This window comes from Micrasema longulum, unplaced genomic scaffold (assembly GCF_059751315.1).
Source record: "Micrasema longulum isolate JH-2025_06_02 unplaced genomic scaffold, ASM5975131v1 h1tg000130l, whole genome shotgun sequence".
NCBI classification, from domain to species: domain Eukaryota; kingdom Metazoa; phylum Arthropoda; class Insecta; order Trichoptera; family Brachycentridae; genus Micrasema; species Micrasema longulum.
In genome coordinates, this window is record NW_028277336.1 from 173072 (window position 1) to 192690 (window position 19619).

The 19619-nt window shown below is 33.8% G+C and overlaps 1 protein-coding gene across 3 annotated transcripts in view; it reads left to right on the forward strand.

Moving 5' to 3' along the window:
* Nucleotides 1-19619, forward strand: part of Myb (proto-oncogene like protein Myb) — a 59239-nt gene that overhangs the window by 26284 nt on the left and 13336 nt on the right. For 2 of the 3 annotated variants that reach the window (XM_088241480.1, XM_088241487.1), the window contains exons 4-11: nucleotides 6131-6363; nucleotides 7345-7702; nucleotides 13139-13431; nucleotides 14260-14378; nucleotides 15075-15223; nucleotides 16196-16354; nucleotides 17349-17473; nucleotides 18423-18645. In XM_088241480.1, the coding sequence (XP_088097606.1) occupies nucleotides 6131-6363; nucleotides 7345-7702; nucleotides 13139-13431; nucleotides 14260-14378; nucleotides 15075-15223; nucleotides 16196-16354; nucleotides 17349-17473; nucleotides 18423-18645 (1659 nt within the window). The remainder of the gene's footprint in view (nucleotides 1-6130; nucleotides 6364-7344; nucleotides 7703-13138; nucleotides 13432-14259; nucleotides 14379-15074; nucleotides 15224-16195; nucleotides 16355-17348; nucleotides 17474-18422; nucleotides 18646-19619) is intronic. The other variant, XM_088241492.1, reaches the window with a different exon arrangement.

Genomic DNA, 19619 nt, shown 5'->3' on the forward strand with positions numbered 1-19619 from the left:
ATGCAAAAAACTAAAATAACCCAGTGGCTTATGAAGTTAGGAAGAAAAGAAACTGATAGCTTATTAAACTACATTGCAAGGTAAGTTATATTAATATTACTACTTCTTCTTGCGGTGCCTATCGGGTCCCCCCGGACGTTGGCGATCACTACAGCGAAAGCATCTCGGTCCTGCGCTACTCCGAGGCCGGGACAACTGCTCGTCGGATGTACTCGCCATAGTGATTCCTGGGAAAAGTTGATCAGAGTGGTTTACAAATATTACTACTATCCACGACAATTTAAACACTAAACAATACAATGACAAGAAGGATAAAATTTATAAATATATATATGTGTATATATATATATAAATATGTATGTTTGTATGTATGTAAGGGTGTTTATGTATATGTGTGTGTATATATGTATGAATATTTATGTGGGTATATTTATGTAGGTATGTGTATGTTTATATGCATGTATATGTGTGTTGTATGTATATGGAGATACATATATAAATAAACATATATTATGTTAGTCTGCCTTAGCACGGGTCTTCTCCTACTAGGCATTACTTTATAATATATATTTAAAAATAAAATAAAAAAATAAACAATATTATGTATCTTTTTTGGGTGATACCGTGTATGTTGGATTTGATCCATGGTTCAATTCAACATGTTCCCAGCACTACATATGACAAAAACGAATAGATATGTGCCTACTGCCGGCTGCGACACAGTACAAATTACTAGTACATAAACATAATTATTCTTTCCTACAAAACTAGAAATGTGCCTACTGCTGACTGTGACACGGTACAAATTACTAGTACATAAACACATATCTTTATAAAACACACAGTTTTCCCTGAAGATGGCTCCTGCAATGGTAGCCGAAACGTCTGGATCAAATCCAACATACACGGTATCACCCAAAAAAGATACATAATATTGATAACAGTGACCGTGAAAACCTTCGCACCTATTTAAAAAAATAAACATTTGTGTATTTTTGACACAATATTTATTGGACCAAATTCTGCACAAGATCTTGTACCATTTACTGACCAATATAAAACGGGCCTAAGAAAGGGAAAAATGTAGTTTAACCGTATTCATACCTCAAAACAGCCAATTGGACTAACGTCACTGTACTTCCGGGAGTGCGATATTACTCTCGCTCTATCTCAGTACAAAATGGGTCGCCATTTCTCGGTGATGAGGCCGAATACGGTGGAATTTCTGGCAATTTCGTTGCATCCTTTCAAATCAAATACACCGCGCATCTCCGCTTCGTGGAATATTTTAGCATAAATTCTCGGCCATTTTCATCTCTATTGTGAGGCAATTTTTGTCCCAGAATAATGTTCTATCCACGACGTGCTTTTAGCGCACTCTGGTTTGCCCGTGTATAATATGTACATCTATACATAATTATTATGCACATTCCTTCGTATAAACACAACGTATATTTTATATCCATTGACGTTCCATACGACTTGACCAATTTTCGTAAGAACGTCTCTTCTTTTTTATCCACTCTCAGTTTCAGTGTTGTTCACATGGTTTTTTTGCACTTGTAACACTTAAATTTATTATTATCCACGCAGGTCAAAGGTATCTTTGTTTGATACTTGTTTTTTTTTTATATAGGAGTTTCATTATCTTTTACCTTGCTTATAATATACGAGGTTTATATTTCAAAAAGAGGATTTTTCTGCTATTATGTTACATTATTTTAGCTAAACTGTTGGAATCAGGAAGGATATTCTAATGTGGGCCAATCAGGTACTTCTAAGCGTTTGCTCATGTGGAGAGGAAACCACTTAAAACTCTTCAGGAGAAGCCGGCCTGTTGACAGTTGTCAACCGGCCTTCCGTTCCACTAGAAGAGTGTTTGGCATTTTGTTCCCTACTTTGGTTTATTTTACCAATTGCCTGCACTATATTGATCATGTATAATAGTATTATTATATAGGTAGTACCTCTCGTGAGAGTTCTTTATTACCTATCACCGATGGGATGTCGCAAAGATACTTGCTTTACAAACACACCAAAATAACAAATATATTTTAAAAACCCGCAAAACCAAAATTTAGACTTTTTTACGATGTTTACGGGTAGCCAATTCACCAATCAGCAGAATTCACCATAGAGAACTTGTGACGTCACGGGCGCAGTAATTTCAAATCTTTAAAAAATCATTGCGCTCATAATACGATACATAAAAACATTTTTGCCAACAAATATTTTTTTTTTAACTCCTTAAAGACTATGGTAAATAATTCCTTTACGCGCGGTGATGTAACATCGTGTTACCACAAGGAAAAGATGGAATATTCCAAAGTTCGGACATTTAAAAAAGAAAACATGACACAAAGATATATTGTTGAATAATTTATTTTCCATTATTTTTAAAAACAAACACATAATTTAGCCCTGTTATAGCAAAATAAATTTAAAATCATAATTAAGCCGGTCATCCTACATGCGTGCGTGCATCCCCTATCGCTGTCAATAACCGACTGAATCTCTTTTCTCACCAACACCGGCCACAGAACAGCGTCTCTGTCTTTCTTGTTATGAGTTCTATCGTCGTGCTCTCTCTTGTACATATTTATTGCTGTATTGGCGTCACATTCACTCTTCGCGTAGCAAGGACAAATATTTTTTGTATTAACTTTTAGCATAGTTATACAAATTTGAAGATTACAAAAAATACAACTTCATAATTTAAAAAAATAAGAGAGATATATCAAGTCTTGTATCGTATGTACACTAGTGTGACATCACAGCCGCACAAGAGTTAAACATTACTTTCTTATTGAGATGCAGCCAGTAGGGAATAACGCGTCTATTATATAATTAAAATAAGTAAGAAGCATGTCTCGGTTTCGAATGTAACCCCCCGTCTTCATCTTTCGGGTATACCGCCAGAATAATAATTCGTTGAATGAAACTCCGGTAATGTATGTTTGTGTGTTCAAAATGGCGAAAAAAAACTACATTCAGGAATGCCTGGCGTTAATTTATTATCGACACGTTCCCATCGATTTTTTTCCCATTTAGATATCTCATATACGTACGGTCGCGTCTCGAACGAAACGAAAAATAAAATAATAATAGTCTTGATTACGTCACTGTTTGGACCGGTCCAGCTGTTCGTTATTCAAATTCAAATCTGTTCGGTTGGAATACAAAAAATTCGAATTAAGAAAAATATCCTGGTATAGTGGCGGCCTTGCAGCGTCCAGAATTTATTTATTTGAATGAATTGATTTATTCATTCAAATTAACATTTTATTATCATTATTATTCTCTTTCCACACCTAATGGTGCATAGGGCACTGCATTGGTTCACCGATCGCAGCGTCTTGATCATTTTTGTTACCATTACGCCAATCTACCAAATTCCAAGAGACAGAAAAAAACTTTTCTTAAAATCAAATCTAACATTATTTATTCCGATCCGGGGTGCTGCTCTACTTCAGAAAGATCGCCTCCTATTGGTCCCACGCATATCGTATGATTAAGGAATATCCAATAAGAGTTATAAATCCTCCTATACAAAAATATCATTTTTGTAAAAATTGTGGATTGGCGTTATTTGTGGTTTTTTTTGTGATCAAGATAAGCTGCGATTGGTGTACCAATGCAGTGCCCTATGCACCATTAGGTGTTGAAAGGTGAATGGTGATGAAATTATACGGCAAAGTTTCTAAAAAATGTACGAAAAAAATATTTTAAAATATTTCAATAAAAACGAACCACTTCGAACGACGTCTCTAGTTCGTATGAATCAACCAATGATGTTGTGTTGTGGAAGATTTCTGGTTAACTTGCCGTCAATGGACCAATCGGCCGAACTGACAGAGAAGTAGCCGAAAAAAACTTGAGATGCCACACGGGTAATTTTTTAAATACATAACTAGATCTTTACAATACATAGGTTTCAAGGAATTTAATAAATTGCCACAAAAATTCAAAGTACCTATTTCAAAATATAGAAACAGGACGTGCGAATTGAAGAATTATTTTTTCCAGAAGTACTTTGAATAAATAATGTTAGTTTATAGAGAATGCGCATCTTGAACATATACCTTTTAATATTTCACCGTTTTTGCTTGTATATGTAATTTTTAATACTATTTAAATGTTATTTGTGTTTTTTTCTTTTTATATACTTTTTTTGGCTTGTATACATAATTTCAATTTTTTCAACGTTTTTGATAAAAAAATTAACCTGTATTGGGTGTGCGCATATTTTGTTAATTAAAAAAAATGATTTTATTTTGTACTAGTTCAGTATGTATATATACATCCATGTAATTTTTAAACTTTTTCAATTTTCTTTCCCAGATTGCATAATGTAAACATTATTTTGAATTTATTTCCATGCCTAGTATTCTGTTTATTCTGTTATTTTCAAGTATTTTTCATACCCTTTTTAATTTGTAGTATATCATAATTTTAATTTTTCTGCTTTTGTTAAATAATATTATAGTTTAAAATTTAAAAACGTCTCTAAAAAAAATATTATCTGTATGTCCCTAAATGAGTTTTTTTTAAAAAAAACTCCTTGGGAATATTGTATATAATTATGTATAATATGTTTTCAATATAATAAAAAAAAAAAATTAAAAAAAAACTTCTGATAATACGATACATAAAAATCAAAAATGTACAAAAATAATGGCTTAGTTAGCTTAACAAATATTTTTAAACCGCTGAACTTCTGTGTTGTTATGTTGTTACATAATAAAAATTTACAAAATTACGATAAGCAAGAGGCTAGTAAAAAACTATAGTATTTTTTTGTCGTACTACGTCATATTTTTAGGAATGAATTTGCGAAATTCAAATATTTGACAGCCCTGTTAATATTTCCCGCCGTCCCGCCTGACACTAGCGGCCTTGAAATGTAACGGATTATTTTGCCGCGCTTTTCATCGACGCTTTTTCTGCATCTAATAAAAAATTGACGAAATTCGTATTTTTAATATCAAGGCTTGAAATTTTTAGCATCCTTATCTTGCATGAAAGGAAATGATTCAGTCGAAATTATAATTTATTTGCATTCTGCATATTTCTTATGCTATCCAATGTTGCGTCATAAAACGTTGCTACTCAATGGAAAGTGAATGTTTATATTGAAAATTTACATTTTAGATCGATGATTTTTAAACATTTATTTAATTGGACATTTGAATGGAATATTATTAAATTATTGGTTACATGATAAATATGTTATGTTATTAATGGAATGCTTCATAAATTCTCTATTTATATATATTTCAAATATGTATTGTTTTAAAACATAATGTTTATTTATTTAAACAATTTAAGTATATATTTAGGAGAATTTGTCTGCCCGTGGTGTAGTGGTCAGCGCATTAGCTTACCATGCAAGAGGTCTCGGGTTCGATTCGTAGCAACTTAAAGTTTATTGTTTTTTTTTCATTGATAAAAAATATCTCAAATGTACATTAAAACTCCAATTTTACGGATTAATGAGTGCCAGACGTTATCTGGATTTGCAGAAAATTTTCTGCTTGTGCTAAAATTGTGTTCACTTTTACAATACATATATTATTTTATTTGATTAAAAAATAAATAAATTACAAGCCAAATGGAATCTCAAACAGAGGAAAGTGAGCATTATTGACAGCTCCATCGGCTCGCGTTTAATCGATGAAATAAAGCTACCAAAGCTGCTCGTGATATTTACGCAGTGTACGGTGAAGTTGCTATGAATTATTGACTAATTTGTTGTAAAATAATGAAGGAGAATATATTATCGACTAATTCGTTGTCATTTTTTTATTTGTCCTTCTGTTCTCTTCATTTGGATGAAAACAGACACAATTTAAGTTTATACCCAACGCTTGTTTCGGGAATTTTATTTGCACACTCATTTATCTTAAATTTAAATAATAAATTATTGTTGTTTAGTATTATACAGATATTTCACGTTGACCCTGCTAGGAATCGAACCCAGGACTTCAAGAATGAAGCCAAACGCGCCGACCACTGCTCAACTTTCCTTATAAAAAGTTTTATTTCTCACACAGAACTTTATTCCTCATCCTTCTGGACGCGGAGAAAAAATATATGTTAAATTTACATAATAAATTTGTGTGCTTTTCAGGAGGATGAGAAGGTCGTGGAGCTCGTGAACAAGTACGGCCCCAAGAAATGGACCCTGATCGCGCGGCACCTGCGGGGCAGGATCGGCAAGCAGTGCCGCGAGCGATGGCACAACCACCTCAACCCGGGCATCAAGAAGAGCGCCTGGACGGAGCAGGAGGACCGCCTCATCTACCAGGCACACCGCCAGCTCGGAAACCAGTGGGCCAAGATCGCCAAGATGCTGCCTGGAAGGTATTTCTATATTCATTTGTACCTTTTCAAACTTTGAAACCCTTCTCCCAGCAGAAGTTAGAAACTGTGAGAGTGAAGGGATGTTTCGTAAAAAAAACTTAAAACCCACCTTGGGTGGTATTCTGAACTCAAAGGCGTGCGTAGAAAACACATTTTTAATGCGTATTTACGTACTAAGAACCGTTAACAGAACGATCTCTTCGTGTGTAATTCCGTTCAGAATACCAGCCCTGTTCTATAAACTCTCTCTATTTTCTATTAAAAAATATATATACATGGTAAATCTGTTATAACTATGTACGATAGGTGCTCAAATGTCAAGATCCATACATTATTGACATCTTTAACGATACATTAAATAATTATAAGAGAATTACTTGAACCGGGTCGTGGTCCCATGGTAGTATTGTGGACTCACGGGCCAAAGGTCCAAGGTTGAAATCCCACTCTACCACAACTAGATTTCCATTTTTCCAGCACAAGTTATTTACTACTTTTAGGAAATGGTCTGAAAATGTAATATTTTAGTCAGTAACAAGAATTCAAGTATTACTTTTATTAAAGAAATAAACTGTAACACTATTTATCAAATCAAATACAGTCATACTTGGTCATAACGATGAGGGAAGTAGTGAGATCTATAAGTATTCATATAATCACTTTGTAAAGCGCCCTTGAGGTATTCTTACTGGGTTTAACGCTGAGGACACTTTACAATAAACTTTAAATTTTTATTGTAATATTCCTACTGTTTTGTAACTTTAATTGTATTGTTGTTTTTTAATGAAGTATGTATGTTGATTATTTACTATGGGATTTTTGTTTTTATTTATTTGGTTTTACAAATAAGTTTTGGAACTTGTTCTAAACACACATCTCCAAACATTAAACTTTGTCGTTTTTCATAATTAAAACAATTTGTTTTATTGTTAATTTTATAATATGGCTCGTAATTCTATTGTTTGTGTTGCCGTTTTCCAGGACGGACAACGCGATCAAGAACCACTGGAACTCAACGATGCGGAGGAAGTACGAGAACGAAGAGGCGTCCTTCTCGGTCGGGCGGCGGAAACCCTCGCGTTCGAAGGCGACCCTCTACAAGGCCAGCTCCAATGTGAATACCTGCAGTCCTAGCGAGGCCCTAGTGACCGGCTACCCGGGTGGCTCCCCTCAGTACAGTAACTGCTCCGCGGAGGGAGTCACGGCTTGCGTAGAGCAGCTGGTTGAGCTCCAGGAGTTACTGGACCAGAGCGTGGACCACTCGGATTGCGGGTCACAGTATCAGGGTGTTGGGCTCATTTCGTCCGCTAACCAGTCTGTGAAAATGGCTTTCAGTGATGTTAGTTTGTCTTGTGTTTTTATTTTATTTTTTAAATCAGTGTGGATAAAATTGGAATAAAAACAGTATCGAATTATCGCAATCGGAAATTTTGCGAGGGAGCAAAAACCAATTTTTAAAAATATATTGATGCTCCTAACTTAATGTAACATTAATTTTTTTGTGGTATTTGCTGTTGATATTTTGTGGTATCCCGAAGGTTTCATTTGCATAGCAGAATACAATTATATTGGTACCTACTGAAAACACTTCTATACCCAAAATTGTTTTAAAGGCTCGTATCGCATTTTCATTCATTTCATTTCATTCAGTCCCTTTCCACACCTTATGGTGCATAGGGCACTGCATTGGTACACCAATCTCAGTGTATTTTGATCATTTTTACTACATGAAGGTAAGACGATCAGTCTTACGCTTCAGATACCAATCCAGGGACTATGAAATATTCTAGTGTTTACATTTAAAAGGCTGCTTTTAAGCAGCCTTTTAAATAAATGTTTCATGCCAACCGTTTCGAGAATCGAACCCGAGACCTCTTGCATGGTAGGCAAACGCGCTGACCGCCACATCGGGAGGCCGACGAAAGCTTATAACGTATCGGTTTTTACCATATTAAAAACATATTGTTTGTCAAAAATCTAATTTGGTAATAAAAATGTCAATTTCATAAACTGCAATTTTAGTTGAATTGTAGTTTAACTCTAAAGCTTTGATTTCTCCTTTCACTGCGAGTTTTGTGAATTTGTTCAAAAGGCTTATATCGAATATTGTCATTTTTTTTTATTATTGCAAATACAGGAACGGAAGCAGAAACTGTGTTTACAAATCTAGTTACAAAAAAATATTTCAATTATGATATTATTATTTTTAAATTTAACAATATCAATTCAGATTATTATGGTCATAATTTTGAAAGATATGGTTTTTGTTAACTAGTCAACTTTAAAGTCATTTATATAAAAACTGGGGTAATGTAGCTCAGTGCTTTTTACCACCAAGATGATGGTATATGTTTGTACTTGTCCTTTTCCCTCTCTTTTCAAATAACAAATGGAAGCTTCTCGTTACTATCGGTGGCCATTTTATGGGGCCTGTTGCATATACAGATCTAGAAATAATTATATGCCTTTAAAAGTTAATAGGTGGTGAACAAGTTATTGCTAATAAATAATAATTGTTTATATTTATTTACAGCGAATTTAGAGAATCTGTCGAACATTTTTATCCACACTGATTTATTTTATGTTTTTATTATTTGTGATTTATGTTTGCTTACTTGAGTAATGCTATGAAAAAATAATGTTCTCAATGAGGAACTTCAGCCCTACAATGGATACAAAAAATGTTTTCTTGCGCGTGGTAAAAATTAGAGCCTAAAATTGAACGACAAAGTTTCTTGAAAATGTACAAAAAGAATAATAAAAATGCACTACTTTGAACGATGTCACTGGTTTATATGAACCAACCAATGATATGAGAGCTGTGAAGGATATCCGGTTTGCTTACCGTAAACGGACAAATTGGGAGAACTGACAGAGAAGAACCTCTGACGTCACACGCGGAGTTATTTCAGAAAAACAAAACTTTAAAAAATCATTGCGATGATAATACGATATATAAAAATTTAAATAATTAAAATTTGGCTTAGTTTAATAGTCTATTAACAAATAAAAAATTAAAAAACACTGAACTTCCTCATTTGCTTAAAACATGATATAATATTAGCTCCTTCAATATTTTATTTGAATTATTCTAAATATTTTCCTCACTATGTCAAACCCAAATATTTGCACTTAGCGTTAGCAAATTGCTAATTCTTAGACTTAACAAACAAAAATTTTCGTGTTAATTTACTCAGTAGAATTTAACATTTTGTTTGCAAGAATTTCATCACATTTTTATTTACAATTTCACAGAAATTTTTCAATTTTATTATTGGATTGAACATTGTTTTTCATGGCATTACATAGAACATCAGGGTATTTTCACAAAAGCTATTTTAAAATTGATATTTTATGCTGAAATTGAGTTAAGAATTGCATTATTTACTAAATTCACCTGACATTTTTGTATATATCGTCACTGTTCAGGCAAAAGCCACTAACCCAAAAAAAAAAATCATTTGAGAAATCGCAATTCGAAAGTTTGGAGACTAAAGAAAAATCAGATTTTTGTGTTTTGGATATTTTTATGTACACAACACAATTCATTTGTGTCTTTAATAAATTCCATTGGTAACATTTTCCTCCAGCTACTGTGTGGAAGGCGAGAGTTCTAATTTTGCTAAATTTCCCCCTCCAAGCCCAGATCTGTAAAGCATTTGGGCTATAAGAATAAGAATAATGTTACACATAGTACAAAGTGATCACTTGAATTTGCCAATGACTGTTCATAAATATAAATAAATAAATAGGGCTCAACTGTCCTAATTCTTCAAATTGTTATTTTATATAATATTATGTTCCTTCAAATGTTAATAGATTTAGTGAAAATATCTTTTTGTTTTCTGTTTTATTTTATCTTTCGTTTTCTGTTTTCCCAAAAGTATGTTTCACAGCTCAACTCTTGCACAAAAATATTTATGTTTCATTTTTTGTAATATTGGATCTTGCGCACGCTTTTGTCCAAGTGTTTTATTCTTGTTAACAACATCAAAACATATATAATTTATCATTTCATCTACAGTTCAATGTTGCATGGTTGGCTATACGTGTTTGTTATATCGATTGAGTTTAGGACAGAGAGGCCAAAATTGTATTCGTTTTTATGTATTTTTGACCGATTACTCGGGTCTTAAACACATTCTGGCTAAAAGATTGCACCAATAGGTGCTCGCGGTTTAAATACTTTTTCTAGAATGTATATACGACCTACGAAATTGTTTTAAAACATTCTTAAATAATGAAACCGCTTTTTCCATAACTCTGGTTTGAAGCCTTTGTCCTGAACACAGTCGATATGTTTGTATGTCATAATTACATGTTAGGTTTTGTTATGTTTTTTTATGTTACGTGTTAGATTAAATATTCAGCCAAAGGTAATATCGTAAAAAAATATTAATGTGTACAAATCACTACGTATACTAAAAACATATATCAATTTATTTAAAAAATAAATCATTAATTTTTTTTTTATGAACTAAAAGATAAATTTGTGAATAAGGTGACAAAAACGGTTTATCTCTCTTTCTGGTTTCAATTCTCTAAAATATATTTTTTTTTAAAAAAACTACCTTGTCATTCGTGATGGGTGTCTCCAGAGAATTCCCAGAAATTTCCTATAGGACCACATCTTGAAAGCCTCTAGTCTCTTTTGGAGGCACCATGTCTCGCTGCCGTTGTTTAAGACACTCCATACTTATTATTATGGCGGCCTCCGTGGTGTAGTGGTCAAGACGCTTGACTCACGCACGGAAGGTTCCGGGTTCGATTCCCGGTGAGAACACAAAAATTAAAACGTGATTGTTCTCAAGCCTGGGTGCTCTGTGATGTAATTCACCACTGTAATTAGGCCTCCTGGCCTGTTGTGGTTCAAAAAAAAAATGTAAATGTAAAAAAAAAAAATGAATGCAAAAACAATCGTTACATACACAATCACAGTACACATAGAAATTTACGTTTACAAGTTGAAACCAGAAGAAAGATAAATTTCTTTAATTTGAATTCAACCTGGGACCTCAAGCGTGGTAGGTAGGTATTTCCTCGGGATTTTTATCTGAGAGTAGCCATCGAATCGAAAACACTCGTTCCGGTTTGAGGTTCTATTTCACACAGAAAGAATAGAGAGAGAAAATAATACTTTTACCTTTGAAACTTTCTTATTCTATAATCCTCGGATATCAAGAAATTTTGTCGGTTGGCTGAAATATTTAACTGAATTTTTATGCTCGTAGTTTTACAATTTAGAGTGTTTGTTAAAATAATTCTTCACAGACGTATTTAGCATTCGAAATTGCTGCTCAATTCCCTGATTATACTTTCAAGACATAAATTCATGTAATACAATTTGTGATGTATTGTCGCCTCAGTTGCTATTGTTTAATTGGCTAACCTACAAAATTAAAATGGGGTTTATCACACGTTGATTCCTATTTCCCAGCACAGTTATTTACGACCAGTTGAAAATTGTGCCAGAATGAAATATTTGAGTAGATCATAAAATTACATATTTAAAAAAATATTCATTCACAATGTTTCGAGTGTGTTCAAGTTTTATAAACAAATATTAGATTTTAACGCTCTTATGATATTTATTAAAATAAATATTTTAAACATGTATGGTCCCGTGCTGGTGTCGCAGACTCAGATCCGAGGTTTAAACATGACTACCACAATTTGCCCTATTGCAAGAATGCAAAATTACATTTTCAATTCATTTTATAATTAATTTAACTATATATGGCAACAGTAGTTAATAATTAATATAATTTTTTTATGTATTGTACAAAATGTCCATATTGACAGGCGCCGTGGCGCAGTTGGTTAGATGGCCAACTATGAAACTAGCATCGCAGGTTCAATGAGGAATTCCAGCCCAACCCAGAATTAAATTTTAAAAATGTTTTCGTGTACACGTGAATATTTAAAAAATTTGGAGTAGGATGAAATATCTTAAAAACGCACGCAAAAATAAATAAAAAATGTTAAAAATAATATTCATTTTAAAATCGTAAATAATGACATCACTCCTTATATCTACGTGTAGTATTTCCGGTTTCCATTTTAAAGCCCCGCAACGTTTTGACCATAGAAAAAAAAGAGTATAATTTGACATTTCAACCAGAGATTATGTCAACTTTCTAGGTTTTTCTAAATCGAAACGTTCGTAAAAACAACCATAACATAGAAATGAGCAAATTACGATCAACTAAATGAAGTAATCAAAGCAATATTCCATAGATCCTTGTCAGGTCAGTGAAAGTAAGAACGCCAACCGTTTCATGACGTTACTACTGAAAAGTCACACTGATTATAGTCATTTGGCGCGGTATTTGATATATATATTTTTGCTTAGTTAAATAGTATGCTAATAGAAAAAAAAAATTAGAAAACAGTGGAATTCCTCATTTCCACCAGTTGCAAGAAAAAAATCCAAGATTTTTTCTTAACTGGTTGGGTGATGTGGTGTATTTTTCATAACTTTCTTTCATGTCCTTTCTTTCCCACCTGCTGACAAGCCTCTAGAATAGAGGCTTAGTGGGGATATTTAAGAAAAAAAACAATAATAATAATAATTAAAAATATATAAACGTTTAGTAAATCAAAATAGGCAAAACGCTCTTAAAGTTAAAAGTTTGACCATTTTATCAGTTAGTTAACGTCACCTGCAAGGGGCTCAAATGTAACTGTGACCTTTCTGTGCTAGCACAGTACTGAATTGACTAGCAAAAGTGGTAGTGTTATTTTACTATTGTTTTTCTTTTTTGTCTTTTACTAGGACTGGCCCGTGGAATTCTACAGCAACGACGTGTCCAACAGTTGCCACAGCAGCGCGTCCACGGAGTCCAACCTTCCCCGGCAGATCTCTTCTCGCATCACGATCCTCGGCAGTCAGTCTTGCTCCAGCACCAGCTCGTTGGCCCCCAGCCAGCCGATGACCAAACAGCAGGCCACCACCAAGCAGTTCCTGCACTTCAGGGAGCTGTTGAGAAAGCAAATCCACTCGGAAGAGCAGGACAAACCAAATGAAAAAGTTGTTGTTCTTGAACACGGTGGATCTTCATCATACGGGTAATTATTTTTTTAATAGTATTAATAACGGTTTCAAATATATTATTGTTATTATTAATTTTTTTTTTTTGTGATCAAAAATTTTATTAAATGTTAGTAAATAATTGTAAATAACCCCTTATCGACTTTTCAATGTTTACCTGTGTGGAGACCCACCTCTTTGACAAGACACTAATAATACTAACATGCAAATGCCACTATACACCTTCACCATAGTAGTAGTTTCACAAGAATATATAACCAGCTATTAACAGCATGTGTCCTATCAGCATTTTGGTGCTGCAGATTTTGCAGGATTTTTACCTGGGAGTAGCCATCGAGTGGAAAACGCTCGCCCAGGATTCTGGTTCTATTTAACACACAGAATAGGGAAATATCACATACTACAAATACCGATAAAAATATATGAAATTGATTTCGAATAATTAATTGTATTTTCGAAATCAATATGGATATTGTGGAGAAATTTACTAAAAATATGTTGCTAGAAAAACTCAACATGTTTGGCCTTGGAAGTTGTGAAGTCAAGATTTGCGACAATGTTCTAAACAAATTTGAATGGGCAGGAACTAATAAACATGAATCCTGGAGTATTAGGGGCGTGGCCAATGGAATTACCGTTTTTGCGGGAATTCAAAATTACAAATTCAAAAATATATTTCATGCTATTAATAATTAGCAAAAAAAAATTTTCTTACTGGGCGGTATTTCATTGATGTTTATTACTTTAAAAATGTTTTTGAAAAACCTGATGTTTCCCTATTGTATTCTTAATCTGACTAGATACGAAGTATGAAGTTATGCTTTAAAATATTTTTTTTATTTTAGGTATTCAAATCTGATGAAAATATTAGAAAATGAATCTCCAGTGAAATCTGATGCCCTGGTACCACATTCTAAAATGGCCACTGAAGAAGATACACCAAAAGTCGTTGTAAACCCTCTGGGTAAGATATTATTCCTTTTCTGTATAATATTTGTCTAATTTATTACTCAAGTATATCACCATCTGAAATATAAGATTCGTAATGTTTGCCTATCAAAAGAAAATGCAAATTATAAAATCTATAATCAATCCTAATCATGGGAAGCATTTCATCAATAGCAGATCAGATCTTAGTTGCATTAAATGGAATAAAGTTAACAGTATGTACAACTGACAATCAATTCTTTCTTTCCATCAATTAAAGCACTCTTCGTGCATTTCACGTCACATCACACACTCATACGGCCGTCAAAATCGAGTCTCTCATTCAGGAAATGTTGGTCTAAAAGACCGAGAAAAGTAGGAGATGTTGTGTCCCTATAAAAAAATAGTCAGCAGCAAAATTGTCCCAGTATTTTAGTTAAATAAGATTTATTTAAAACATCGAGTATGGTCTAATCGGAAGTGAAATATTCCACAAATTAAAAAAGTTATGATATGTGTCCATATGAGTGGATTCTATGATAAAAAAGAGTGCGCGAATGTGTTGAAAAGGTACAATGAAGTAAATAATGTGCGCGCACTGGATATAGGCTCACTAGCTGCTTGCAAAATTAGTGTCAAAACAACGCGATACTTACACACTTCTAGCACAGTTTTGTTATATTTTTCCTTATTGCGTTTCTATATCTTTCTAACAATTGTGTTTTGTTTGCAGTGAAATTTGATACTGGAGATTTACCCACGATAGCCGTTTCACCGGCCAAGAGTGGCTCCATGAGGAATAACTCACCCCCACCCATCCTCAGGAGAGCCAAGATGAAGAAAATTGGCGCAGGCTACGCTAGTTCAGCCAGCCACGCTTTGGTACGTATCCTAGATTGTATTTTGTGTTGTAATCAATATCTAACACTGAAAACTCACCCTTTTTTATCTGGAACCCTAAATCATTATTTTTTAACTATTAAACTCTATTTTACATAGAATTTTACCTATATTTCCTCTACTTGCTGTTAGTATTCTTAAAATATTTTTGATATTGTTGCACACTTTAATCTACAAAATATTCCCGGTTGTAGATAGTTAAATTGTACATAATTATGAATAAATATTACTTTTATTCTCACTACTTTCATTATTTAAAAAAAATAAAAACGCACAACTTTTTCTCTAAAATAATTAACTTAGTTGTCCTCTGTCCTCAGTCGTGCTCTTAGTCTACGCATATAATTTAAAAAATTAAATTGCACAACTATAACAGTAGTAAGCGAGTAAACACACATAAGTAATTAAAAATATAAAATAGCAACAAAAAAAATTTCAAACAGAGAGAATAGTCTAAGAATTATATTGCGAGTAAATCAAACTCGATTTATAACTGGCAAGTCCAGAACCAAATATATCAGCCATATCTCATACTCGTGACCATATCTGCGGAGCTGAGGATAGGCGAGTACATGTGATAGTTGGTTCTTAGAACGCAGATAAACAGGATATGTCGACTGGTACTAACTCCGGCAAATCTAGGCAGTCAATAAATGAGTTGACTGCTTTATGAAGGAATAAATGGTGTGTTAGAATTTGTATATGTAGAATGTTTCAAAAGATCCGACAAGGATAATAATTGATTATAATTAAATAAAGCTCCAGAAATATAAATTAAATCCAATTAGTGTTGAGTTCCAGTATGTATTAGTCTACCAGGATTTGACATACTCATCATATTGTTAAGATTTTCCCCATTGGAATATCCCAATTAACTTACTGCTTCGAATTTTCGCAGAATACTTCCCCTTGCGTTCGTGTTTTCCTAATGTAAATGTCTCGATTATTGTACAGATGCTGAGTGACGACACGCCCAATAAACTGATCCTAAGTACCACTCCCATCAAGCAACTCCCCTTCAGCCCCTCGCAGTTCTTCAACAGTCCCCTCCATTCCTTCCAATCTCCCACACACTCTACGCCGGAGAAGAGATCCTCTCCTCGTATCATCAGGGTAAGCGTATTTTCAATTTCAACATTATTCATATTTTTATTTTCACCCGTATTTTATCAATGTTTTATTTTAACTTCTAAGTTCAAATTCATTTTTGTGTTCGGACGGATAAATAATACAGTTCTGTGTTTGAAATAGAAACAGACGATTGCTTTTGACTCGGTGGCTATTATCGGGAAAGAATCCTGAAAAAGGAAATACGGTAAAGATAAGTTTACCTTGTAGCGAGTGGTGTGGACATTTGCCCACCATGTTTGAGGTCTCGGGTTTGATTCCTTCCCAGGACTGATAAATATTTATAATACACCCTTCCGGATGGACACGATATATTGGTTTTAAAAGTAGTTTGTACACTGCAGTATTTCATTGTTTAATAATTAGACCAAAAGCAGTGCTCTATGTACCACTGGGTGCGAATAAGTAAACAACGATAATGTATTTGTAATAATAGAATGTCTTAACTCCTTTTAATCCCATGTGGCCGATCATCAGCCTTAATGTATTCATACACGGCTTTAAGTTGAATATTTTTATCTAGCTTTTCAGGCCTATTATTATTGACATATTTTTTAAACAAAAAAGAAGAAAGGTTTAAATTTTTTTACCCAAGTATTTCAATTTTCTGATCATTTACCAGAAGTCTTAAGAAACTTGTGTTAGAAAACTGGGAATCGAGTTGTGGAATTTGAACCTTGAATCTTTGATTTGTGAATCTACAACACCACCACTGGATCAGGACCCAACCATTAATGAAGAATTTCAACCAAAACAGCTTAAGCAATGATTAATTATTATGAGTATTTTATACATACTACGTAATATGGGAAAAAAGTCTTTAACAAGAATGAGCTTACGTGACATTTTTATTATACAAGTCAAAGTAAACCAAGAAGTTGCGATACCTCATACTTAGAGTTTTATCAATAAACATCTACAAAAATATAATCTGCCCATTGATGGATTGAAATACTCAAGATATTGTTTTTTTTAACAGGAAAGCGGAGTAAGCCCTTTACACACTCCTACGCCCAGCATGTGTGGTCCCAGTAGCTCTCAAGCCTCGACTCATATCACTCCTGTAACCACCAGAAGAGCTTTACTTCTTCAGCATTCTCCCAGGTAAATTTACAATTGTATAACTCGACTCATCCCAATTACTCCCATATTGTTTGAAGATAAACAGGAGTTTTCTCTTTAGAATATCCTTTTTTTAAAAATTAATATTCCCGGGTTTGAATAATAAAGAATACACTTCTGCTTATGAAATAAAAAAACCCGCATCGTGGTGTTGTGGTTATTATATCATTGTCTGTGGACTGTCACCTAAAGCGTAAGATTGATCACTTTGCCATCGTGTAATAGACGTTCGAGAGACGCTGCAATAGGTGTATCGATGCAGTGCTCCATCAGTTGCAGACAATGGTACTGTAGGATTTTCACTCATTGATGCAGAGAGCTCCTACACCAGTTGGAAATGACAGAATAAGTCAATGTTATGTTACTATGTGTATTTATTACATGTTGAATAAAATACGGAATCTGGTTATGAAGCGCAAAAGTAACGGCGATAACTGAGTTGAACTGATCTAATCTACCTCATGTCTGAACTGAACTCCACTGAATTACTGATGGTACCTAAGGCTGCTACCGCTTTTATAGTAGTTGTCCAAAGCTTTCAGTTTATTTTAGAGTGTTGATTGAGGTCGTATTCTATTTTCCAGCATTTTTTATTTGTCAGCAATTTGATATCCGTGCTAGGTAATAGATAATAAAGATATATTTTCTTTAAGTACTTGAAATAGGCGGCCTTCGTGGTGTAGTGGTCAAGACGCTTGACTCACAGACGGAAGGTTCCGGGTTCGATTCCCGGTGAGAACACAAAAATTAAATGTGATTTTTCTCAAGCCTGGGTGTTCTGTGATGTAATTCACCGCTGTAATTGGGCCTCCTGGCCTGTTGTGGTGCAAAAAATAAAAAAATAAAATAAAAAAAAAAATAAATGCACCCTTCTTTACTGTGACAATAGTATGTCCCACAGAAAAACGAATAAAACAATATTTCATTCCAGAACTCCGACCCCCTTCAAGAATGCTCTCGCCGAGCTGGAGAAGAAATCCGGCCAAATAAAGTACGAGCCTTCGTCTCCCGGCAACTTGGTGGAGGACATTACAGAGATGATCAAGAGAGAAGAAAGCACCAGCGCCTCTCAGCTGAATGATTCCCAGTACTGTACAGAGGGGGAGGCGAGTATGGCAGTCACAGAAAGCTCCGTGGTCAATGCAAGTGGACAGGTATGGTTACTGTTGCTAGAAACATAATTGTAGAAACTAGACATTCAATAGATCCGTGGCTTGGGTCTATAAGGGCCAATGTCATCAATCGTAATATTACACGAGAGTAATTATTTCGCCATTTTGTTGCGTTATAATGAACTAGTTTACGTATTTGATAACAAATATCAATAAAAAACATTACCGTACATATATATGTGTATAAAATCGTTAAATATACAAGCTTTTTAATTGACATCCACCTCAGAGTAATAACTCTCAAAGGAAGCCCTTAAGCTTTATTGCATAAAACAAAAGCATTCCAAATTTCAGGTTTGGTTTTTAGCTTAACAACAAATATATAACGGATGGTTTCGGTTAACGCTTGCATTTCTCAACCTGTAGCTAACTTCGTGGTCAAAAATCATAGAATGTTTTTTCTCTGTATCGGTGACTATTACGTTATTACTCTATGACAGCGGTCGGCAAACTCGTAAGTCCAAAGAGCTAAAGATCGGCAGTACAGCAATTAAAAAATATTCAGTTTATTATTAAACGGTTCCCTTTGAAAGCCATCACACCTTATAATGCAGCGACGATTTCTGTATTCACTCTCTATTTCAAGTAAAAAAATCATTAAATTGGCGATAAAGTGCTTTTGAGAAAATTGTGTTGACAATCTTGATCACCAAAACATTGAAAACAAGTATCTCATGCTTAATTGAGGCCGTCATCGCAAAAGTGGCTTAACCCTCAATTTTTCATATCCTAACTTACCTACTGCAAATCATTTAAAACATGCTAAAATTTAATGCAAAACTGGCCTATCCCTGTTTCAGTTATTCTTGTTTAACAAGGTTTTATTTTTGGCTAAGTTTAATAGTCTATAAACAAATAATAAAAAAAAGACACTGAACTTCGTCACTGTAATTATTTTTACATTTATGTATATATTTTTTTATCTTTATGTTTCAAAGGTGCATTTTTTTAGGTGT